The 25,996-nt window shown below is 45.9% G+C and overlaps 1 protein-coding gene across 2 annotated transcripts in view; it reads left to right on the forward strand.

The window, feature by feature from the left end:
• Nucleotides 1-16,641: 16,641 nt before the first annotated feature.
• IFNGR1 (interferon gamma receptor 1) overlaps nt 16,642-25,996 on the forward strand; it is a 37,611-nt gene continuing 28,256 nt past the window's right edge. For both annotated transcript variants that reach the window (XR_002103744.1, XM_019550186.1), the window contains exons 1-3: nt 16,642-16,831; nt 21,619-21,733; nt 21,938-22,110. Coding sequence is in view for 1 of the 2 variants with exons in the window: in XM_019550186.1 (XP_019405731.1) it covers nt 16,729-16,831; nt 21,619-21,733; nt 21,938-22,110 (391 nt within the window). In the remaining variant the exon portion in view is untranslated. The remainder of the gene's footprint in view (nt 16,832-21,618; nt 21,734-21,937; nt 22,111-25,996) is intronic.

A 25,996-nucleotide genomic window follows, 5' to 3' on the forward strand; every position in this document is an offset into this window, starting at 1 on the left:
CCTGCCCCTCTGCTCCCTAGCTGATGCAGTGAAGGCTGGCTCACTGGCCCCTCCAAGCAGACTCTGGCTGGTGTTTGGGGCAAGAGAGTGGGGTTAGACTCTCCTTCCCCCAAGAATAGAGCTGCCCTGCCCTGCTTACTTACTGCTGGCTGAAACTGTGGACTGCAAATCCCAGAGGCACCTGGAAGCAGGAAGAGAAAGCAACCCTGCATAGTCCTGCTGTTCTGATTATGGACTGCAAATCTCAGAGACCTCAGGGGCAGCAGAAATAGGAAGCAAACACACAGGCCAGATAGCCATGCTCTAGCACCATCTAGCTTCTGGCTTGAGCCAATGCAGGCATGTGGTTGCATTTCCTGAATCAAAAGTGAATGTCTGTTCCAGTGCTGTAGCAAGCAGGGGGGGGAGCAGCAACAGGGCAACTGCCCCAGGTGCTGAAGCAAAGGCGTGCCAACAGATGCTGCCCAGCCAGGGCAGGGCATGGGAAAGAGCCACGAGCAAGTAGCTCATTTGGGAGGGGACATGGGGATGCAGGGAGGGTGATTCCTCTCACTGCATGCACTCCCAGTTAAGCATGAGTATGCATGTGCCTCCCAAACCTGTGCATGGAGTGAAGTTGGGCTGTTGCTGTGGGCTTTGCCCTGGGCACCAAACTTCTTTGCCATGGCACTGGTCTGTTCATTTGCTTATTAGTTCAATCTTTGCAGCTTAAACTAATGTGCAAAGACTAAATCAATTCAGCCTCGGGCTTTTTGACTGTCTGTACTTCGTCTAAATGACTAACGATAGCCCAGAAGGGATTGAGCTACCAAACATGGTGAATGGCCTGTTTTTTCCCTCAATATTTTTGCCTAACAAGAGTAATTGTGTTGCCAATATGTGTTAGAAGATCTGTAAAATACTTCAGCAAAAAGAAAAATGTGTCAATTTTATATTTTCTGCATGGAGATAAGGTGCCTTTTATCAAAAAAGAAAACATCCCACAACGGTATAAAGGCTTCTCCTTTCACAAGAGTCGCATGCCTTTATGTATGTGTGATAGGCATATATATAGTACTGTATGAACTGGATGTTGCATAGTGTTGTTTTAAGTCTGTTGTTCTCCAAAAAATCAGCATGAGTGATGATTTTGCTAACAGAGGTTTGCCAAGTTTACCACCTGTTTCTTTGAAGGGGTTCAGCTTGAAGAACCAGGTACCATAATATTTGTATTTTCATTGTACAGCTTTCTTCACATCACTGGTAATTATTTTGCATTGTAGCCAGTTGGCTCAGGGCTTTGTGTTTCCTGTTTTGTTATTGTTAAACCGGAGGACCAGGAGAGGCTGTAGGTGTTGGAGGAGGCCTCAGGGGGACTCCCCAGTAGCGTGGGGGTTCCTGGTGCCCTGCGAGGGCGCAGTAATTTGGTGCCAGGGAAGGCACAGGCGTTTGTGCACTGGAGAGCGGCGCTGCGTTTTGGGGTGTCCCGACCCCAGCCCAGCGTGGGCAAAGTCAGGAGAAGCTAGTGGGGTGTCCCAACCCCAGCCCAGAGGGGCAGCATCGGGAGTAAAGCCCAGTGGGCATAAGACCCATGAGGAGGGTCAGGGGACCAGGTACGGCTATGGCCCCCTGAGCCCCAACTGCGGGAAGCGCAGGAGACGAGGCCCCAGTGCGGGCAACCTGACTCCGGGAAGCACAGAGAGACAGGCCCCAGCGCGGGCGAGAGCGCGTGAGCGTGGAGAGATAGGCCCCAGTGGGGCACTGCCTGTATGGGAGAGGCCCCAAAGAGGGGGGGCCGAGCCTACTGGGAGGCCCCCGGTGAGGGCGCGTACGAAATTAGAGAGCCCGGTGAGTGCAAGCATATGAGTAAGATGCCCCAGAAGGGGTCACTAAGGAAGAGTATAGACACGATAACGTCCGGAACACCTGACAGGCTTGGGGCGTGGTATTAGGGGTGGAAGGAGCCACGTGACGCCCATAGGGTTGAGTGCACCAGAATCCATTCATGTAGGGCAGGGACCAGAAGGGGAAGAGCACTGGGTCCAAGGGGTCAAGTGAAGGCAGCCTCCCATTAATATTATAGAACCATCAAAGTCATGGCAGGTGAGAACAAGGGTGCTAAACAGACAACTTGGCACGGTAGGGGCGCCAGGAGAGATCACGGCCACTCCTGGGTCCCCGCCCCATGACAAAGTGGTGCATTGGCCGGGAAGCAGGCCGTGCGTGGGGAAGGAACCCGAGTCCCTTAAAAGGGAAAAACGAACCCAGGGCTAAGATAAAGACGGACGCTGGTAGAAAGAGAGTTTTACCACAGCTCGGCGGTGGGGCGAAGGGAGGATACCCATTGCTGGGAATTCGGCAACTAAGACTGAGGCTCTGAGCTAGGGAAATGAGGTCAGGGCAATAATGGTGCGTAAAGGAGCGACGGACCACCAGGGGCCAGAAATTTTGTTGGGCAGTTGAGAATTGAGGTAATTAAAGAAAAGGTAGCGCAATTAGAGCGCAACCTAGCCCTAGCAGAGGCCCAGAGAAAGGGAGCTGAGGCTAAGGCAGTGACATTAGTGACAAACATCGCTAAGTAAGAAAGAAGGGGGAACAAAAGAAATTAGATGCCTGATGGCGGCGGAGGCAGAGAAGACTCGGGAAATAGAATGACTGCTTGCTCAGAAGGGTCAAGAGACGGAGGAAAGGCTGCAAAAGATGCAGGCAGAAATGACGGCCTGGATAGCACAGTCTCCTGAGGGTGGCACAATTCAGGCAGGGGAACAGCAAGAGATGCAGCAGAAGCTGGAAGTGGCCAGAGGCATAATAGCAGTCCTACAAAAGGAAGTCCACACCCAAGTGGACCAAACAGAAGGGCTACATGAGGACCTGGAGAAATGGCAAGAGAGATGTTTGGGGGCCGAACAACTGCTTGGTCAGCTGCAAGAAGAACTAAGTGAAAGCCGTACCCAAACGGAGGAAAATAGCAAAGTGATAGCGCGAGAAATGGAAAAGGTAAAAGCCTTTACGGTAAGCCATAAGATGCTGCGCGCCCAATATCTATCCCTTGAAGGGGAGCTAGCAGACTGCAAGAAAGAGAATGATGGGTTAAGGGTTCAAGTACAGATTCTGGAGACAGAGAAAGGCCACCTGGGAGAACAGGTACAGGCACTTAGAACCCTGTTAGAGGAAAGGCAGGCTAAAGATGAGGGTATAACTGCAGAAAAGAGACAACTACAGGTAGAAATACAGGCTGTAAGGAAAGAGGTTCAGAGGTTGGAGGCCAACAATAAAAGACTGCAGGAGGCAAATAATCAGATGGCCATGAACATCCAAAAGCTCAAGGAAGTTGGGAGGTCAAAGGAGGAGGGAATAGCAGGGCAAGAACTGCAGACTGTGAAGAATACGAATACCCTAAGGGAAAGGCTGGAGGCTCTTGAAATTCAACCAGCGGGGTACGTGAGAGCCACTAAATCTGAGTTACATGAGAGGGGGTTACTCATGAAGCAAGCAGAGGCACAAGTTGAGAACATCTGGCCCAAACTTATGTGATGCTTAGAAAGAGAAGAACTGCCCAGGGCCAAGAATCCGGAAGGCCGTAGAGAGGGAGCTGGGCCAGAACAGCCAGGGAGGAGTCCTAAGGAAGAGAGCTCCGTAAAAGAGAAATGGGAAGCCCTAAAGAGAGAGGCTCTGTCGGCGGCTCAGAAATATTGGGATTTAAGATGGGACCAGTGGCGGGATCGCCACATTCAAGAAATGAACCAGTTAAGGTGTCAATTGAGGAAGCTATCCTTAGTGCAGAGTAAGGGAGAAGGAGCCTTTTTTGGCCAGAGCAGCCCGAAATAACCAATTTAATAGAGGGAGAAATAACGGGGACAAACGCATTCCCCCTCAGAGGGAACCCACACGCCCAATATATACAGGAAAGACAGGGAAAATCCCTAGTCCGAGGCGGCAGATGTCAGAAATAGGCTCCATAAACAGGGGAATAGCTCAGCCTAAGAAAGAAGATGGACCTGAGGGTCTGGAGAGAAGGGAGAAGGAGCAATTTGTTAAGGGAAGACCTGAGACTAAGAAAAGACCTCAGCTATATGTGAATGGCCTGCCTAGACATACCAAGTGGAGGACACTAAAAAGGATCCTTGAGGCCAGAATAGGAAGGGTGGCCTATGTAGCAATTTATGAGGGGCCGGGAGGAGATCCACTGGCCAGGGAGGAGTGGAATTTTGGAGTGAAGAAGATGCCCAGAAGGCACTGAAGTGCCAGTGGGAGATATGGGGCAAGCTCCAAGACATCCAGGAAGACAGGGAGAGATCAGGAACCTGACAACTTACCAGGAAGAAAGGGTGGAAAAAGAAAGGAGGCTTCGGAGGGAAGACAGAAGCTTAGCCAGCGAAGGGTGCAATCTACCAAGGTTGGCTAATGTGGCGGGACTACCTTTGGCGGGCACATCCCGGATAATCCCATGTGGTGCGCCTTGGGGAAAAGGCGAGTTGGAGGCGCCTAAAAACCTCCACCTCCATTACGTGAGCTGGTGAAGGTAGAATGAAAGGCCAAGAGAAGAACCCTTGAGGGATACCACACCTCGCAAAATGGAAGAGCGGCCCTGGTGAGTTATGAACTTAAGGGGGGAGGTGTGTCACAGGGGCACTCTGGTGCTCTGCTCCTATGAAGGGATACAGGTGCCGGTTGCTGGGGCAACCACAGTTGGTCAGCTGACCAGGAGGGGGCAGGGCCTGGAGTATATAAACAGCCAGGCTGAAGCCTAGCAGACAGTTCCTCTCTTGCAGCCTGAGCAGTAGGGGAGACAGCGAGCATGGGGAGACAGGCCCCAGTGGGGCACTGCCTGTACAGGAGAGGCCCCAAAGAGGGGGCAAACCTATAGAGAGGCCCCAAAAAGTGGGGGCAAGCCTACTGGGAGGCCCTGGAAGGGGGCGAGCTTATTGAGAAGCCCCTGGTGAGGGCGCGTATAAGATTAGAGAGCCCGGTGAGGGTCAGCATACGAGTAAGACGCCCCGGAAGGGGTCACTAAGGAAGAGTATAGACACGATAACGTCTGGAACACTTGAGAGGCTTGGGGCATGGTATTAGGGGTGGAAGGAGCCACGCGACGCCCATAGGGTTGAGTGCACCAGAATCCATTCATGTAGGGCAGGGACCAGAAAGGCAAGAGCACCGGGTCCAAGGGGTCAAGTGAAGGCAGCCTCCCATTAATATTATAGAACCATCAAAGTCATGGCGGGCGAGAACGAGGGTGCTAAACAGACAACTTGGCACGGTAGAAATCACGGCCAGGAGAAATCACGGCCGCTCCTGGGTCCCCACCCCTTGACATTTACAGTATAATATTAATGTGCATGAGTCTGTTTTATTGAACTAAATAGGCCAGAGGCTTGGTATACAGCATATTGATGCTGTCGCCTCTCACACACTAAAAATCCTTAAACAAGATGCACTATATATCTGTTCCTACAGCCGCAATGTGAGAAAGACACTACTTCTGGTTCTTATTGTGTTTAACACGTACTGCTGTTCCCTGGACACTGGTAATTCCTGTTGACCTTTGAATAAAAACAGAGGATGGGAAATAAGGAAGTAAGAGTGGGAGAAGCAGTACAGCAAATATGTACATTTTCTTATGTCTGATTCATCGTGTTGTCAAAAAGGGTTAGACCTAAGGCAATCTTGTAATTAGACCTTTTGACATCTCTAAACAAGTGAAAGAAATCAAGTCATTTTTTTTTTTTTTCCAGAGGACTATCTTGTGGACAATTTGCCTTCCAAGTTTCCTTTCATGTTCAATTATTGCTGAATCATGGAAATGTTTCTGAAATTTTTAAGTATTGTTATTTTTTTCAGTAGAGAAAACGAGAAGGTAGAAATTTGTATCTAAAGAGCTATAAATGAAACTAGCAGTGCCTACACTAAAGTCAGGGACCCTGGAAGCTCTGGGTTCCTTGAACTAGGGTAGTCCACATGGCAAGTCTGTCTCAGAGCATAGGCTCCTTAGAGAACTCAGCCACTGCTCAGAGATGTTACTGTCATTGTCGGGTTCACTCCTGAGCCTGCAGGATCCATGAACATTATGGGTGTGCGAAACAGGGCATATTCAATTCGGATTCAGCCCGAATTGGGGACAGTTATTCGATTTGTTGATTTGGATCACTGTCCCCAATTCAATTCAGCTGAATCCAAATCTGAAGATTCGAAGCTGTTTCAGAGAATCAGCAAATCAGCCATAGACACTGCTTTGAATGTTTTTTCTACATACCTCGAGGTACCAAACACGGTTCATGAATGCTGTGATGCTGGGGTGGATGGAGCATCCCACAGGAGCATAGTAGGGCCCCCCGCATGCTCAGCGGTGAACCCAGAAGTGGAGCAGTATTTCTAGTTCACTTCCAAGTCTGCTGGGGAATGCGCTGAGGGGGCCCCCCCTGCAGTTCCCTTGCTTGGCGATTGGCCACAGGGGGACCCCAGGTGCCCCCCCCAAGACCCAGGAGGCACCAGTCCCCAAGCCAGGAGGGCATGGGTGTGGGGACAGTACACTCCCCAGCAGACCCAGAAGTGTACCAGAAGTGTTTCTTCCAAATCAGTTCCAATTAGATTCGGAGAGATTAGAGGGTCTCCTGATTTGATACGGATTTGGATATTCGGCTGCAGAATCGGGCCAAATCTCCACCAAATTGAATCGGGGACCAAAGCTTCATGCAGCCCTAATGGACATCTGGGCATGAGACTCTCTTTTTGACCATTCATCAGCTACTAGATACCCTGGTATTTTACGTTTCTAGACTCTGCCTAAAGCCCAGGTACTATCCCCAACTTGAAGTTGCTAAATTCACTGTGCAGATGCAGGCTCACTTCCCTAGCACCTCTCAGTGAGGCTATAACTCAAAGTTCAACTGTCTGTCCCTAAGGCCAGTCCTGATCTCATTTGTCCCCACTGTAGCCTAAAAAGAGTCTCTCTCAGAGTCTCACTGTAACTGTGAAACTTGTGGTTACAGTTTAACCCTTCAGAAAGGCACGTGATCCATGTAAATAAATATGTAGATATAGAACAATTCTGGCAGTTTCAGCATACATCATTACCCTCTCTCACTTTTATTTTTCCTGTAATATAATTCTGTTTCTATAACCAATTGACCTTTTTTTTTCTTTTTTAAAGGCCTAAAAGGTTATCTGGAGCTCAGCATTCCCTGCTTTAACCTCAGTTGGGACCAGCAATTACACCAAGATGTAACAGGTGGGATTATATCATAACCTTCCTAATAGATAAAGCACAAGAGGCTACAGACCATTAGAAAAAAAACCAAAGCAATAAATCCCTAAACACAATGCCCCTCTCTAACTCACCTTTCCTTCGGAAGCTTAGGCATTCACATGTGTTTAGTAAACCAGGCCAGCAGCTCTTGGTTTTTTTCTCTGACTTTGATCAGTCCTCCAGAAGAAAAGATTCTCCCCTGCTACAGAAGTATGTTAATGATTTTCCCTCCTGCTCAAAACTTCCTATATGTCCCCTCAGTCTTCTCCCAGTGAGGCCTTTTTAAGCTTTGCTTTATCACTTCTCTGTCTTGTTAAAAATAAGTTTAATTCTCTTCTGTTTCTCATCTATACTCTTCTTTTATTCCTTCCCTTTAGAGAAGAGGAAGAAGTATCTGCCCCAGTCTCAAAGAAATTTATTATTCTAAGGTAAGTCACTTTGAATTGAGCTCTAAACGTCAACCATTGGCCCTACTTAGGCAGAAATATGACACAGCCAGTCCAGCGCATGAAGGGTACACATAGGACTTTTCTACATTAGGGAGTTGCTGTCATATTGGCTATGTTGCCATAGCTATGTTGGCAGAAACCCCTAAAGGAAACATAGTATAAGCTGGCACAAAGATTTTTTCCAGGCAATGTAGTTGCAACACCTCTTTGAATGATAAAAACTAATCTAACAATAAGCCGCTGTCAGCATATCTGACAAACCATAGCTACATCCTTACCAGGAAGTTTGTCAGCAAAACTTTGCAGAGTAGATCAAGGCATTGATAAAGGCATTTAACAATAAAAAACATTTATAGTGACAATTTCACAATATCAGTGAGAACTCAAGTTGCACTGATTCCTCAAACTGTCACAAGGATTCATCACTAAAATATTGACTGTTGAGCATACATTCATGTACAGTATTTTGTTTGTGCTTTGATTGTCTTGCAACTTTTAAATATAATTTGCCTGGTTTTTCAATGTTGTCTCATTTGTATTTGTTAAATCCTATTATTCAAACTGTTCACGCTACTTTCCATCGCTTAAAAGAATAAAACAAATTTAAGGTATAAATATATCCTAAACAGTTGCAAATTGGCTTAGCAAAATTCGGATTGTTTGTGGTAAGAATAGTCAAAAAGCTATCAACTTTTACAGTACATTGTAAAAACTCCTTTTGTCTAATAATTTATTCAAACTTTAAACTTTATTTAAATAAACTGTAATTTGATAGAAAAAAATGAAGTTGTTAGTACAAGACAAGTAATTCAGAAAGTAAATTTTGGTCTGTGCTTTATCAAAACTAGTGTAAAGCAAGTCTCTGGGTCGTAGTGCAGAAGTGCCACCTGATGATCCCTGCCACGTATACCTGAAAAATTTCAGGGAGAAATTAAAGTAATTTCTTCAAGATATTTTGCTAAGGAGTTTGAAACAATTTGAACAACTGGTGTCCATAGTTCTTTTTTTCCTTATTTGTTAAATAATGATGCATGTATTTTTTTTTGTATTTTCAGTTTGTGTTTGTGTAAGTGACTTATCTATAAAATAATATACAAGCAAACTGGGAGGGACATATGTTTACCTATGCACTGGTAAACAAGTTGGTTTAAATAGATGTTTGCTCTGGGGTGGGGTAAAGGATGGTCTATGTGTGTTGTAAAACAGAACTGTGCGAAAACAGTATCAAAACCCTCCTCCATGGAGGCCAGAGTCTTTATCTATGGAGACCTATATACAAGAGTTTGTATATATTCAGAGCTTAAAAACATTAAAAGCATTAAAAGGGTTGCATAGCCGTGTCAGACCAGAGTGTACTTTTTCATATTATGCTAATATAGCTACACCCAACAGAGGCCTGATATAGTAGCAGTTATAGCTGAGAGAAAAGTCCTGGGGGGGGAGATGCACGCGCACATGCATGCACATAATCACTCTCTCTCATATATATACACACACATACATACATACACACTTACTTTAGATTGTTTCTGCATATACTCAGATGTAATCTAAGATGTAATCTAAATTAAGTACCTAGAATCCAGCTAAACTCTTGGGCAGTTCAGGTCAGAGCTGGAACTCCACGTAAGCCTGAGTGAACTCCACATAAACCTGAGTCCATTAGGCATTCTCTGTGGATGTTTAATGTCTGCTTGACACTATAGAGCAGTACTCATAATAGCTTTCACTTCAAAAGGTGACATGACCACTGTCTTTTACATAATAGGCTATGGGTTAAAGCACTCAAGAGGCAAGTGGAAGTTCAGCAGAAAGGAATATGCAGAAGTGTAATGAACAGGACAAGCAGGGTACCAGCTCTAGGCACTGACCTTGCCAACTAGGCCACAGCTGCTACCCCTGGGAGCACTGCTCCTGACACTGCTCCCATGTGTTATGTTCAAGTGTCCTCTGGACAAATTTCTTGCTTCTCAGGAGAATGCCCTAATAGGTTATGAAGTAGTCTCCGCTGACAAGCATTTTATGTTGAAGCTGACCCATAGGGCACTCAACAGTGCAAGATTTATAGGACCAAAGAAAGAATACGAAAGAGGTAGCCTTCTTTTTGTAGCCAAGAAGAACGCTCCTAGGAGGTGGGAAGGCTGAGGCAGCAAACTACTATTATATTTAACCAATGACAGTCTAAAGTAAAATGCAAACAATCCTAGAAACAAGGACTAGAAATTAGGGATAATATAATAATGCTTATTTTCCTTAAACCCCTGCTTTAAGGGTTTTTCAACCTTTTTTTTTAATAAGTGTACCCCCCAGCAGCCAGATGCAGAGCAAGGGGGAGGGGAGTAGCGTGTGACTGGACGCAGAGTGGGCAGGGTGGGGCAGGGAGCCTGGCTGGACACAGAGCAGCATCAGCGCGGTGTGGTGAGTGGCAGACACTGTGTGAGAGCTTCCCCCCTTCCCCTACCCTGGCATCCAGCTGGCTGGGTGGCACCTGTGCAGCCCACAGACAGGCACTGCTGCCTTCACCCCACCCCAGACCTGCTCCTGGGAGGCAGTGGTGCGGGGCTGTGGGTGGCAGCACTCTGTCCCCACCTGCCCATGTGTACTCCCTAGGGCCTTCCCAAGTACCCCTGGGGGTACAAGCTGCATCTTAAGGGAAAATAGATCAACTATTTCTCCCCATGATTAAACTAAGTACATTTTTTTTCCTGTTCTAAACCTGATTTTTAGATTTTAGTCCAGTATAGTGAACTGTTACAATTTTTTTCACAAGTCACATCAAAACATATTTACCCTTCAGTGCAATTACTTTCCTAATGATGTTAAAGGCAATGTGCTCATGCAATTTTCAGGCTTGCTTAGAAAGGGGCATAAGTAGCAATACAAATACATTTCTTCATTATGGCTCTAGAGCAGGGGTAGGCAACCCTTTTTTGGCTGAAGTGCTGAAAACAACACAATGTCTACCTTGTAAAGTGCTGGAGTGCCAGCACACCACAAAAACAAAACTGGGGTGGAAGGGGTACATACTTTTTTTTTTTTTTTTAAATCAGTAAATAGAGAGCTGGTGTCAAGCAGGGACCAGAGGCTGCCCCAGGGCTCTGATACTCGGGCGACAGCAGGGAGCCCAGCAGCACCGGAGGTGGGGCCCAGCCAGCCTACACAGCTCCATGGGGGGGGAGGTGAAGCCACTCTGCCCACGAAGGAACACCGCCTGGCTGGGGCAGGATGCCGGGCCCAGGGAGCTCCCTGCTTGGTCTCTGTGCCAGACAGGTACAGCGCGAGTAGAAGCTGCAACCGCAGGCTGTTCCCCAGGCTCTGGGAACAGCTGCTGCAGCTCAGGGCCAAGCCAGCTGGGAGCCTGCAGTGCAGCGGCTCTGTGCAATGCCTGCCCCAGATCTGGCCCCTTGAGGGGAGTTATGGGTAGGCAAGGCCGGGATCCAGGCAGGCTAAGGCAGCCATGGTAGCTGTTTCTAGGTTTGAGAGGGCTCCCGTGGCCAAGCCCCTACACCAGGGATGACTCTGTCCTGTCTGCACTTTGCTCAGCATGCGGGAGGCCAATCCTGGAGAGGGAAGCCCCCTGAGCCCAGCGTCCTGCCCCAGCCAGGCAGCATCCCTACGTGCACAGGGTGGCTGTGGCCCATCACTGAGAAACTACACAAGCTGGGCCATGCTGTACAACGGGTGTATTACTTTGGAGGTCTATGACCCAGTTCTCATTCACTCACTGCAGAGCTACAGTAAGCAATATAAAGTAAATAAGAAATGCACTTATTTACATATTTATCTACATATTTTCAGGGTATAGATAAGCTGTCTTCTTATTTGTTTTATATTGCTTCCTGTAGCCTGGCAGTGAGTGAATTAGAACTGGGTCAAAATTGAAAAGCAGTTATATTATATTTAGCAATAATGAAATCAGATACTTGGGTGGGGAAAAATACTAATGTGTGTGGTATAGATCTGTATATACAGCAGGGGCAGGCAATTATTTGGGGCAGAGGGCCATTTACTGAGTTTTGGCAAGCCATCAAGGGCCACGTGACAGGCAGCCAGGGGCAGATAACTATTAATTTTCTAAATTTTTTAGGGGCCTTGCGGGCTGGATAGAATGGCTTGGCAGGTTGTATGCAGCCGCATTTTGCCCATCCTTGATATACAGACATATATTTTTACCAAAACAAAATACCGTGTATCTGAGTCCATGAAGGCAGTTTTCCACAAGTGTCCCCAGGGATAACTGTTCTTCTGGTGCTGTTTAGTACCTGCTGTGGTGCTGAGGCTTAAAGCCCACTTTATGGAAATTGGAGGCTCCTCCCTAGTTTGCATCTGCAGCCGTATGACTGAGGGCAGGTGAAACTTGGGAGCATCCAGGCTTGGGCCTGCACATAGGATGCCTGCCAAAAGACTTTGGAAATATCTGAAGCCCCTGGTAGGGGTACAGGATGTTTGCTGGTAATAGGACCACTTATGGTTCTGGACTGACTTAAGGATTTGGACTTGATTTGGCTGATTTGGCTTGGAACACAAAAAAATTACTTAAAAAAAGATCTCTAATTAGCAGAGGGGTCTCTAATTGCTTCTTGGCCCGGATCAATATGCTTATCTGGCAAAAGAAACACTGTGACCATGGAGGTGGTCTTCTTAGCCACATTGGGGAAGACTGCTCTCCTGGACAGGTATAGTACCTGCCAAGGTAATATATAGTAAACGTCCTACTTAGCTGCTGGAGTGGAACGGTCTTGGCTTTAAGACTTCTTTATGGAAATGGGAGACTTCTCCCTGGCTTGCCCCTGACAGCTGAGGGCAAGAAAAATTAGGGGCATCTGAACCCCAAGCCTCTGGGCTTGGGCCTGCAAGTAGGATGCCCGCCAAAAGTTTTAGAAACATCTGAAGCCCCAGATAGGGGTGGAGGATGTTTGCCAGTAGTACGGTCACTTATGGTTCTAGACTGACTATAGGATTTGGAATTTCTTTTGGCTAATTTAGCTTGGAATATGGAAACAATTTTAAAAAGTATCTAATTGGCAGAGGGTCATGGGCCAGGGCCCCACTGGCCCATTTGTTAATTTGCCTATGTGCTAGCACGATGACCTTCCTATGTAGGTCATATTTTGGTTTAGACAGGGGGATAGACAGTAATAAAGCAGTACTGAAAGCTTTCAATCTCAGCCCTACTGTTGGCTACAAAGGACATATTCATGGGATCATGTCAATTCTAGTTTATTGGATGGGATGTGAAGTTACTAATAAAATCATAAATACAAACTTTGAGTTATGGGTGGTACTGGTCACCTTAGCATGTTGTCTGCTTGTCTTCCTGTTCTGGTAGGTCAGGTAATGGATGAGAGGGTACCACTGAGGGTCACGCTTCACTGCCTTTTATCCCTTTCCGGCAGACTTGTGTGATCTCTCAGCATCATCTTGGCTACCCAATCTGGAGGTCTCTGTCCTATGTGGGTCTTGAATAGTACATGACAGTTGTTAGTCACAGGGGTCTCTGACTGCTGGTACCTGAAGTTTTGGGAGTCCACCCACCCTTGACTTATTGACTTAATGGCTGTATTGTCATGGGTTACAAGATGAGTGCTCAGTTCCAAGAATCAGTTCTTTAGCTTGGTTAGCTTAAAATGGAGTTCCTTTGGTTAGGCTATTGTCTACTGCTGATCATTATTCGCTCGCATTCACTCAAGGGACCACCCAATATAAAAGATTTTATCACTTTACAATTACAGTTTCAATGCAGTTTTAACAGTGGTCCAGAGTGTAACTTCATTCTACAGGGAGTACATTCCTTAGGAGTTTAAAAGTATAAAATACAAAATGCCATGGTAAAGATGAGACAGATGAAATATAAAGATGCACTGTGAGAAATATATAAAAATGCAATGTGAGAGAGTGAGGATCAAAGACTACTGAGGACAGTAAATGAGTTAGGTTAGCACAGGATATATTTACAGTCTTTGCAGTGGATATTTTAGTTCTTCTATTTTCTTTAGTGACACTGAACTTAACTGGTATATAGATGTAGTTTCTAGGTTTCTTCTACAGAAAGCCACTTCAGCTTTCTGGATTGCTCTGAGCCTTACCACACCAATGCAATGACTGGGGGACTGCAGGCAAGAAGGGGCTTCTGTTATATCTATGTCCAGAAGGGAAATGTACAAAGGGGACTACCTGCTACACTAGCAGTTGTGCCACCTTTTGCATAATAGTCTATTGGTTAAAGTGTGCAACAGGGAACTGGAAGACAGCTTCAGCAGTAGGAGAGACACAACAGTCTAATGAACAGGGAGCAACTGGGGCACCAGTTTATGGGACCAAAGCACCTAACAACTTTGACAAAAACAAAGGGAGGAAAGAGGAAGCAAAAGGAGCCAGATAGCCGCTTTGCTTCCTTCTGCCCTGTTGAGCAAAACAAGCAAGTTCCTCTCCCTCCCCCCTACTTCTGCAACACAAGGCATGAGAAGCTAAAACATTACTGGGGTTGCATCTCCCCAGACCTAAAATAAGATGGCAAGAAAACCCTGAATTTTCTCCTATGCCCCTTCCAAGCTAAAATTAGCTGGGTTCAGGCAGCTGCACTTACTACAGAAACAAATGCAGCTGCCCAGCTTCCAGAGCAGAAGGTAGCTTGCTTGGTACAGCATGAGGTGTTTCCCAGCAACAGACACACAGACACTTTATTCTGGACTAGTCTGGACTGTTATTCTAGACTTCTATTGTTCCAGACCAGCTGTTCTCAGCCAGGGAGTCTTGGTACCTTGGGATGCTTTGAGATCCTTTTAAGGGTGCTGCAGGGTGCCACACAACAGGATTCATGGGATAAACCTGGAGACTTCACACAGGAATCCTTAGTGTTAAAACCATTCAGCCTGTGGGCTTTGCCACAGAAGAATGGCTTTGCTGTTTTTCTCTAGTAAAAATAAATAAATAAATAAATAAATACAATTGAAAACTATGAGGGGGCATTTCCTGAGGGAGTGCCTCCAGGCTAAACCAGGGTCCCAGTCCCCTTTCCAAAGGCCATGTTACATGATCACAATAAAGCTGGATAGAAACCAGGTACAGAGTTGTCACACACTTTTGAGCACTCATTTTGTAGCCACTGGTTGGCTCTTTCTATAGCAGGAAGGACATTTTTTACAGTGAGATAGTCACTTTGCAGCTGTGGACCCTTTTACAAGTTCACATTACAGCTGATGAGAAACAATGCTCCCTCTAAGGTGTAGTGATCTGTGAGCATGCCACTTTGTTACGTGAGCACACCGCTTCAGTCCCACCTCCCCCTTTTGGCATGCGCTGCTTTGGAAACCACAGGTGCCTGAGGGGCACCCTGCATAGAGCCCTATAAGGGTCAGGGACCCTGGGACTGTAGTGGAGGGTGAGCAGCCTTGTTTGGTGTCAGGGACTCCAGGGGACTGAGATGGATGGAGAGGAGCTTTGCCTAGGCCAGAGACCCCAGGGGACTGGGATGACATGTGGAACAGGGCCAGGGGCCTGGAGCCCAAAGGGGCTGGGAAGCGCATTGGGAGGTAAAACCTTGAACTCAAAATATCCCAGAACTCTGGGCTGCAAGAATAAGAATTAGAGTTAGCTAAGCTATTACAAAGTAATGTATTTATGGAGAACTACAGTTATTTCACACTGACAAGCTATCAGTCATGTAAGATTCTTTCAAGAGCTGTTACAGGAGTCAGTAGGAGTCTGCACACAAAGAAGGGAACCCCAAGTCCTATCTCAGGGGTGGGCAAAATACAGCTCAGAGGTCAAATCCAACCTGCCAGGCAAATGAATCCAGCCCACAGGCAGGCGCCAATTAATTGCATCTGGCCTGCCCTGCAGCTGGCCCTGCTACGTTCCACATGGGGCCGAGCCCAGCACATTCCCCCCAGGACAGTGTGATACGCTGCCACACTCACCAGCAGGAGGGCCCCGGCCCCAGTCAGCGTGCACAGCTTCCAGGCAGAGCAGCTACCACTGCTGCAGGCTGCAGTTAGAGCCCGTATCAGCCCCAGCCCCCACCTCAGGGAGCAACGAGGCACATCGCATGGGGGCTGGGGAGCAGAGCAGTTCCCCAGCACCAACCCCCAGCCCCAGCCCCCACCTCCTTGCCTCACCTTGCCTCCGCCCCAGCCTTCGCCTCACCTCGCCAAAGAGGCACATGGCAAGGAGCCCCTTCTGCCCCATCCCCTGCCCTCACCTTGCCTCATCCCACTTTGCTTACCTTGAATAAGGGTCCCACGCCAGCCCCAGTGCCTCCACCGTGCTCTGTGCCCAGCTCCTCTCTGGGCAGGTGCGTGGCATTAATAAGCACACAGCAAGATTTTAAATCGTGCGTGGCCACACATGCATGCACTTTGGAGGGGAACCTTGGTTGACCACTGTATGTATGAATCACCAGCAAATTGCCTGCTATATGCAAAGTGTAGCAAAGGTCCAGGGTCCCCTTTACATTTATTGCATGAGTCACCAGCAAATTGCATGCTATATGCAAAGTGTAGCAAAGGGTCAAGGGTCCCCACTACATTTATTGCATGGGCGATCAGCGAATTATGCCATATATGCAAGGTGTAGCAAGAGGCCAGAGACCCCCTTTGCATTTATTGTGCAGGTCACCAGCAAATTGTGTGGCAAGGGACCAGGCTGACCCCCTTACATTGATTGCGTGGGTCACCAACAAACTGCACAATATACACAAGGCATGCCAAAGCGGGCAGGGTCTCCTTCACATTTACTGCGCGCCCGCCGCTGCGCCAGGGAGTCAGAAGCCACCCAGGGGAAAGCGTCAGGCGGGAACGCGCAAGTCCCACGGTACCCTGCTCTGCGGTATGGTGCGGGTGAGGTACGCCTGCGCATTGGCTGCCAGCTGAGGGGAGGCGGGCCCGCCCCGCCCTTTGCTCTGACGTCAGCGGCGCTGGCAGAGGCTCGCTCCGGTAGTCGTGGTGGAACTCCCCGCGCGTCACGTAGTCGCGCTGGAAGCAGGGGGCGGGGCGGGCGGAGAGGGGTCGCGCTGCAGTCGCTGGGCCGGGGGTCCTCGCGCCCCGCAGCGCCGCCATGATGCGGCGTCGGGCCCGCGCCCCGCTCCTGCTCCTGCTCCTGCTCGTCGCGCTGCTGCCGAGCCCAGGCCTGGCAGGCTCCGCGGGGCGCCCGCCCACAGGTACTGGGTGGCGGGCGGGCGCGGGCCTGAGCTTCCCCGGCGAGTCGTGCTGAGGGGGAAGCAGCTCCTGCCACCAAGGGAGTGAAGGGTGGGAGGGGAGAGGCCGCGCCCTGAGGAGACGGGAAAACGGAGCAGCGGGAGAGGAAAACAAAGAGGGGGGAGAGAGGAAGGCGAGGCAGCCCAGAAGAGTGGGGAGGTCTGCAGGCCTATTTCCTGTGAGCTGCCTTTCTGCCTCGAGGGAGAAGATAAGCAGGGAGGAAGGATGGCAAGAAAAGGCCGTGCTCATCGGGCGTGCTTTAATGTGCGTTTGTATATTGTAATGCATGTTGTAAAACAAAATGTTCCATAAAAGAGGTGAATGCACATTAAGCATCACTAAAACTGTAAGCTCCTATAGACGTGTGCGGAGCCTGCTGTGATGTGCTGGAAATCCAGCACATCAGAGCAGACTCGATTAGTTGAGTTTGTCACAGCAGGGAAATCAAGGCACTGTGGCAGGCATGCGTGTCGCATGTATCAGCATCGCCATGCTGAAAAAATGACAGTGGGGCGCTTTGAAATAAAACCAGTTTGATGAGCTTTAGTTCAAGGTGCCCCACTGCCATTTTTCCAGCATGGGGATGCTGATACACGTCACACGCGGGTGCTTTTAATTAGCTCTTTACGCCCCTGACCCACACATAGATTTGCCAACCAAGAAGCGCACGTACGTGGCCATGCACAGTTTAAAATCTTGCTGTGCACTAACTTATTAATGCCGTGCACCTGCCCAGAGAGAAGCTGGGTTGTGGCTTCCTGGAGACGAGCTGGGCACTGTCTTTCCTGCCCAAGTGCAGTGGAGCTGGACCTGATGATCTGGAAGGTCCTTTCCAGCCCCTAACAACTATGAAACTAATTAAACTACCTGGCACCGTGTCCCCACACCACATATAAAAATGCCCCATGCTATTTAGTAAATACTCATTAAGACAGGCTAATGCTCATTTTCTTAGTACCTCACAATAGAAGTACTAGATTTAATGCATGTGAGCTAAAGTGTCAGTGCACATGTAGATGCACCCTTAAATGCTGATGGAAGAAGGTTTGACCCACCTGCAGCTCCTCGGCCTGTTCTTGTCAAGGAAACCAGCCAGGTTAAAAAGGAAAAAAAAAACAAAGCTGTGAAGTGTTGCTGGTAACATTGGAAGAGGGCAGGAGAGCAGCCTGGATGGGACCAAGGAGTAGTCACAAAGCAGAGAAGAATTGGAATAAGCAGGAGTGGGGGATTTATTTACTCCCAGGGTCACTATTTGATTCCAGCAAAAGGGGACTTACTGTACTCCATATAGGTAGTGTTGTTTCAAAGGACTTTGTAGCCATCCTGGAATAAGCCATGAAACCTCACATTTTTTGCTAATAGTTTTGCTTTAAAAAAAAAAACCTATTAAGAATTTTAAAATTCAGTTGTAGAAAATTAAAATGCCGGTAGAGTTCGTATGATAATTGTAAATTACGAATTGACCTAGCCAAGATGAACTTGAGCTTACATTTAAAAGTCCAGGTAGAATTAGCTGTATTGCTATTGCTGTCATGAATTAAGCATAAGGTAAACATCAGAGTTTATTTTTTTTAAAATCGTGACCGAGTTTAGGAGAATAACAAACCTCATGCCCAGCCTGCTTTATGCCAGCTGAAGCCAAACTTTGAAATCAGAGAGTGGGGGAATGCTAGTTGTTGAGTACACATGTGAAAGTACTAAAATACCTAGTTATGAGCACCATAGAACAACCAGTAAAGACTAATGATGAGTAAGGTTTGATTTGTGCAGTAAATAAGGTGTGGGCATATGCCTTGATGATCATTAAAAATATTGAATACAGTTTAAGTGAACATAATTATGTTGTGCAGCATAAAGCAAAAATCTTGTAGGGGAAAAATGTTACTGAGTGATACCTAACATTTGACACCTTCTCTGACAAGTTGACACTTTTTCTCTTGTGGTTGAAAATTTGCAGACCTCTTTCTCTTTTCCAATAATTGTAGTGTTGACTTTATGCATGTTAGAAAATAAGTAAACCACAGCAACATTTTCAAAGCTTCATATATCTTTGCGGTTAATAGGTGAATCTTAATCTTATGTATGCAGTAGTCTGAAAAGTGTATGTGGTCTCATTCTGAAGACAAAATGCCCTTCATTTTCCATCACTAACATAGCGCAAAACAAAATGGACACTTTGTGGCCTACTTATGGCTTATTTAAGTCTTTCAGAAGACATGTGGCAGACATATATATATTAAAATTGGAACCATACAGAGAAGATTAGCGTGGCCCCATGCAAGGATAATGCAAATTTGTGAAGTGTTCAATATTTTTTTTAAAAAGTCTATTTTTGGTGGGGAGGATGGAGGAGGGCAGGGGAAAGGAAGCAAACCCTCAAATCTGTCCTCTTCCAGATTGTACATATCAAACATACTTACAAAAGCTATATTAAAAATGTTAACTGCAAAGTCAAATGATTGAAACCTAGGAAATGCAAAATAAAATGAACTAAACAACCTTAATTTGACCTTTTTATATATTTGTACCATAATGGCCTTTGGTATGCTCATGTGCTGTTTCTTCCTCTGCACTCATCGGTAACGCTCATTATGTAAGGAAGCTGTTCAGCACTTTGTGTAACCATGTCCTTTTTGCTGGATGGCATCTAAATGCTTTGCTGAATACAGCTTTACTAGTTTTATTCATGGTCCTTCCATGGCAATACGACACAAATTGATATATCCAGACACTTACTGAAAACTTATATTCACAATTTTTGTAAGAATAAGGATAAGTCTCATTGGCTTAGAGTTGGGGAGCTTTAGTTGTAATTTGTGAAGTGTCTTACTTATGTATGCTTTAGTGACTGGATAACCAATTGGAGAAATAGCTTTCTTGTGAAAGTAACCAAGTATTTTATAATATCACCTCGTAAGTTAAAAGTAGTACACAGACACTTCCTGACTAAATTCCTAGGAGGGAAATCCATAAATGCTAGCTTTATTTTAGGCAGACAAGGTTCTTTGAGTGAATGTAATATTTTTTATTAGATCAACTCAGACTTTGGGAAAAAGGCATCATCCCAGTTTTCTTGGTTGACTGGGGTCCTTTTAATTTTGACAATCCACTATCCCATCCTCACTGTCTCGGTACCGTTCATTTTGATAGCAAATGAGGCAGGAGTCCTGAAAACATCTTCATTTCCTACCCAACCCTGACTCCTTGATCAGGAGTTCTGGATTCAGAGTACAGACTTCTGCCGCTTGAAGTTAAGAAACTGGTGTCAGTAATATACTGATATTCTGTATATGAATCAGCTGCTAGAGGAATGTGTGACAGGCTTTGATAGATTCACACTTAACTACTTGCTGAATTACAGAAGAATTACAGAGGAAGGTAGTGAGATAGAAGTGACAGAATTAGAGGCATACCTGGACACATCTGCACCTTGGGAAGTGTCAGTGGCTGAGCCAGCAATGAAGTGGCTTAGGATTTAGAAAATTCTGCTATTTTTTTACCCTCCCCTACTCGGTCTGGGCACCCAGGAGTGGTGCTGCAGTAGTCCTCCCTTAGCCATGTGACTGGAGTCATCCTGGATTTTACTTCTGACTGTGGAGGGGGATTTAGTTTACTGTTAGATAATGAAACCAAAGCATGTTCATTTGGCCTGTTTATTCTTTTTCTTGCCATTCAAAACTGACCATGGCATGTGATATGTTGAAGCAGTCTCAGAGATTTAAGAGTTTAGGTGTCCAGGCATTCCAAAAAGAAATTTGGATGTCTTGCTGACCTCCATTTTCCATGGTTCAGAAAATAAGTAGCAAGTTGTATAGGTTAGACTAGTGGCTTCAGGTGGAGAGCAATCACCCCTTCTTTGACCTTGGTTTAGTCAGAAACAGTCTTATTTAAAATGTGCCGTATGAACCACTTGGATTTCACAAGGCATCTGGGATGTTTAGAAATCTGAAAATTAAGCTATTTTTTGATGAACATCACTTAAAAATCTAGCAGTCTGGGAAAGTAGGGCAGCCATCATCAGCTTTAAAACTTAAGTTTTTGTTATTGATCTGAGAATTTTCTAAATCCTAACCATGTGGGAAACAATATAACTGTACTCTGGGCTTATCTATGGGCATTGCATCACTCCATTTAAAACCTTTTTTTTTTAGCACATTAGACCTAGGCTGAATAGCCTTTCTAGCTTTTAAAAGATAGAATTGTTTTATACGTAAAGGGTTCAGACCTGATCAAAAGTGAACCTCTTCCTGTATATTTACAGATAGCAGCTGCTTTTAAAATATTTTAGACAACCACCACAACATTGCAATGGTTTAAAGGCATTAATACAAAAAAATAGCACCGTTAGATAAACTAGTCTGTTTAGACCAGACCTTAAATGGTTCTAAAATCTTAAGATTAGCAGATGTGACCAGGTATATAGCAATTATGCTATTTCTACTCAGTTTTCAAAACCTGTGGCAGAATGTGATTATCACCTACATCTATCATCTAGCTTGTCAGTCAGGAGATGTGAATTCTTTTAATCCAGCAGTGAATGCCAATAGTTGTAGCAGAAGAAACTTGTGAGACTTCACTACGTTTGTACAGGCAAAATTATTTGGGATTTATCTCATTTCTGCTGTAGATGAGACGAACCAAAAAATAGATTACTTTATAAATCCATAAGGAATAATATTTTGCCAGTTTTCATACTTGATTACAATTGCGTATCAAAATATTAATTGTGGTGTTTGCTTTCTTTTATTAGTGTCTCCACCAACAAATGTTGAAATCGAATCCTTCAACTTCAAGACTGTATTGCACTGGGATTACTCAAGCATGTTTCCAAATGCTCGTTTTACTGTTGAAATCAAGCCTTATGAGTAAGTTTCTGTGCTTCCTGTAGCTTTTTCCTTAGGTGGCATATGTGGTAGTACTCCAGGATAAATATTTTTATTTCCACGTAACAAAATTGTGTGATCCATATGGAGCTCAGTGGAAATTGACATTTTTTATGTTGTTTTCTCTCCCACATGATATAATATTCTGTCTACAAAAGTTATAGTTGCATTTTATCTGTTTTACAGATTAGGGTATTATGCACAAATCAGCAGCTGTGTGAACATTTCGCGTCATCATTGTGACCTTTCTGAGAACATAACCGATCCATTTCTCTCTCACTGGGCTAAAGTTAAAGCTCATGTTGGTTCAGAAGAATCCAGTTATGTTGAATCTAAAGAATTTATTCTGGCTAACCAGGGTAAGTGGTATTGTAAACCAAAATTATAAATGTAGATAAGTGATTTGAGATTTTTTTCACATGACATTTGTGGTATTTCTGCTAAATCTAAAAAACAAGAAATATTTTTTCTGCAAAATTGTTTGCTTGAGAATTTAAAAATACTTAAGAAGTCAGGTTAAAAGGTGTGTATGACCAGTGACAGGCTGCAAACAAAGCAGCTTGATGCAGCCAGTCATTGTCCATAGGAAGCCCATGAATTTGAGTCTGACTATAGTTTCTAGTCTGTAGAGCAGGGGTTGGCAATTACTTTGGCTAGAGGGCTGCTTAGGGAGTTTCAGTGAGGTGTCACGGGCTGGGTCAGCACCCTCCCCCTGCCCCTGCAACAGCTTACCAAAACTCCCTAAGTGGCCCCTGCATGAGCCAGGCAGTTGGGATGGGGCCACAGGCAGATAAGGAACAGCACACAGGAGCAGGACAGATAAGCAGGGCTAGAGCCAGGGCTGGGATTGGAATTGTAAAGCAGTAATAGCACAGGGCCTGAGGCAGAGGCTCAATCTGCTTCTCACACATTTCTGCAATAAGTGCCAGTTCTGCAAGTAGGGGCATACAGGCTGTGACCCGGGCCTGTGCCCGTGGCCCTGTGCTGTTCCCACCCAGTGATCCCGAGGTCTCCATTGAGACCAGCCAGGACCCATGAGGGCAGGATGCGCAGCTAGGCAAATAGGATGGGACAGGTGGGCAGGGAGCTGCATCTGGGAGTGGGATGGGTAAGGCTGGGGATCAAGATTGTAGGACAGTGCCAGCATGGGGCTGAGGCCCAGGGAAGAATCACAATCTGCTCTCCTCATGCCCCTGCCCATGGAATTGGAGCAGCACAGACATTCGGGCAGCTGATCATGGCTCTCCCCCGGCCCAGCCCTATCGCCACCCTTCAATCCCAATCCTCAGCCTCACCTGCCCACCCCGCTCTTGGACGCAGCTCCCAAGCCTCCCGTGGCCACAGCTCACCTATCTGGCCGCACACCCTGTCCACATGGGTCCCACCCTCAGTAATGAATGTGGGGTGGACAGGCTGGGGTGGTCATGCAGTGCAGCAAGCAAACTGAGCTATGCGTAGACTCTTAGTATAACTTTAGGCCTTCCTGGAACTAAGCAATTAAATTGTACAGAATGCCTTGTAAGGCACTGGGAAAAATGAGTGCTGGTTAACCAGGGACAGTAGTTTCCATAGAAGGAAAGGAAGCAAAACCAGAATAGAATTGGAGTACCTTATCTAAGAAGATGAGATAAGAAACTTGAGTATTGGACAATTTGAGATGGGAAAATTACAGAAGTAGTGGACAGAGACGGTGTGTATTCTGTGTTGCCACCCTGGGGAGATGGGAGCAACCTTGGAATTCTTGCTTTGAGTAACAAGGAATCCAGAAACTAACATCCCACACACCCATCGGAGGATCTGAGGCTGGTACCACCTAAGGTCGCTGTTGTAACATCTGAAAGAACTGCTTGCCAGGTAGTATTACAAGGATAATAAGCGTATAATAAGCTGAGGAGTTACTAATAAAGTTCACTTGATACCAAATCATACGAAAGGGTGTGTCAGTCCTTGTGGGTCTGCGGTAAAAGGAATCCTGGGGCAACACGCAGCAGGGCTGGGTCTGGCAGAGCCAACACTGGGGCTGCCAGAAAATGGAGTCCGGCTGCTGTGCTGCTCCAGCCATGCTGTGCACTTGAGGATGTTGGACCAGCCACATGTGCCATGGTGCACACCCCCCCCCCCACTCGCCCCTCGCACCTGTGATCAAGGGTCCTGCTGCGGGCTGGACAAAATGTCTTGGTGGGCTGGATCTTGCCTGCAGGCCATATTTTGCCCACCCCAGCCAGTAACAGAAGCCTTGCTGCTTAGGGTTGAAGGCCTCAACACAGCAAAGCCTAATTACATATCGTTGTTGTCTCAGGCAGAAGGCTTTGAAAGCCTTAAGTGAAGAGCAGCAATATAACAAGATCATGTAGATCAACAGATAACTCAAGAATTGGTGCTATAAAAATCAGGGGTCAGCATCTTTATGGTCCACGAGCGAGATGTGGTCTGTGAAGCAATCTCTTTTGAATGCCTGGAGAAATAGCATTTTTGGATTGAGGCTGGCAGAAGCAGTAAGAGAGAATAAAGGGAGACTGTTCAGAGGAACTTGTAATTTCCATGCCTGGTTGAGCACTCAGATAAATGTGGTTTTGGTGATGGCTAAAGAAATATCAATGAGCCGAAGGATGGACAGCAAGGAGAAAATGCTAAAGCTGATGAGAATGTTGATGGACTCATGGCTAAGGATGGGGCTCTATTTAATATCCTTGATCTAAGGGAATGATTTGTAGGAAAAAATTGAAACATTTGTATACCAATGACTGGAGTTCAAGCAACAAAATCTGAATTATTGGCATGAATATGAAAATTGGTTAAACTTGGATCTAGTGATCACAAGGAAACTGCACTTTAAATAGAAGAAAAAATAATAGGTCTGTAGGCTTTAAATTTCAAAGAGCAAACCTTTATAAATTAATACAACTGTGTACTAAGATGAGCTGGATTGAGGCACTCACAAACCGAGATGAATGCAGAGGTCTAGAAATTTCAGCATTTTTGACAGGAAGAAAAATCCAGGATCTCTGTTTAAGGGAAGGAACTTGAAACCAACTGGAGAATAAATATTTCAATAAATGTAGAAGCAATGAGCAAAAAGCCTACAATGAATGGAAAAAGGACACTTATCTGGAAGTATCAGAATTTCAGTGTACTTGTATTGTAAAATAATTCCAGCTATACTGTGTACCTAATGTTAAATGCTTTGGACTTTGGACTTCTTCAGCATGAATAGTACTGGTGAGATTTAAACTGGTGTAGAAAAGTGCCTCTGGCTTTATTTAAATTCCTTTTAACATCTATTAAGGTAACATAATTATAGCTATATTCCTGTGTCTAGCATTACAATGTTTTTTCTCATGACTAGGAATAAACCCAACTTTTCTGGCCTTTCATTCTTTTAATTTCTGATATGATTTGTTATTTTTAACTTGTGACCTTTGTTTTACTGTGGTATTGGCTTAGTCTGTGCATACTGCTAAATGACCTCATCATTTAGTAGGGCTGTGTTTCATGCTCTACCTGGCACTGTTTATCTTATTTACAGTAGCAGTTAAAAAAGTCAATTTTAAGGTTTCGTCAAGTGGTAAAATAGCATTGGTTTAATTTTAGTTGCTTTTAAACTAATACAAATCCACATGTAGATATTTGTTTCAATTTAAAAGTGATTTTATTGCATACTAGTTTACACCTAATAATGTGAGCTGAAATAGAAAAAGCCACTAGTAAATCATAAAGATATCTAAACTTATAGATGGGGCCTAATTTTGTCCTGCTCTATATCCAAGTTTAAGTCTGTGCATTTAATGTTTAATCGTTTAGACTATTTTACCATTTTTCAACCCTTGTTTTTGGCTATAAGTTGCTCAGCAGACCTTTCTGTCTTGTTTTCTCATTGTTGTTGGCCAGTCTTTCTAAATTTTGCATATCCAGAAACCTAGAATCCAGTGTTTTGAAAACTTTTTCCCTCAGCATGACCCAATTTATGACTCCATTTCCTCAGCATGGCCCCTCACTCCCAACTCGCAGCCCCCCAGAATCCCAGGTGCCCGTCACTCCCCACCTACAGTCCCCAGGCCCTGGGGGTGCTCCTCACTTCCAGGGCCCTGGCCCTCAGCCCAGCCCTCAGCCCACCCCAACAGCGGCTGAGCCCCAGCTGCCACCCACATGAAGCAGCAGCTGCTGAGGCCAGAGCACCATGCCCAGCTCCCTGTCTTGCTGTGCCCTGTCATCTCCCCCGTGGGCAGCAGTTGAAGCAGAGCCTGG

This window comes from Crocodylus porosus, unplaced genomic scaffold (genome assembly GCF_001723895.1).
Source record: "Crocodylus porosus isolate Cpor-Errol unplaced genomic scaffold, CroPor_comp1, whole genome shotgun sequence".
Taxonomy (NCBI): Eukaryota; Metazoa; Chordata; order Crocodylia; family Crocodylidae; genus Crocodylus; species Crocodylus porosus.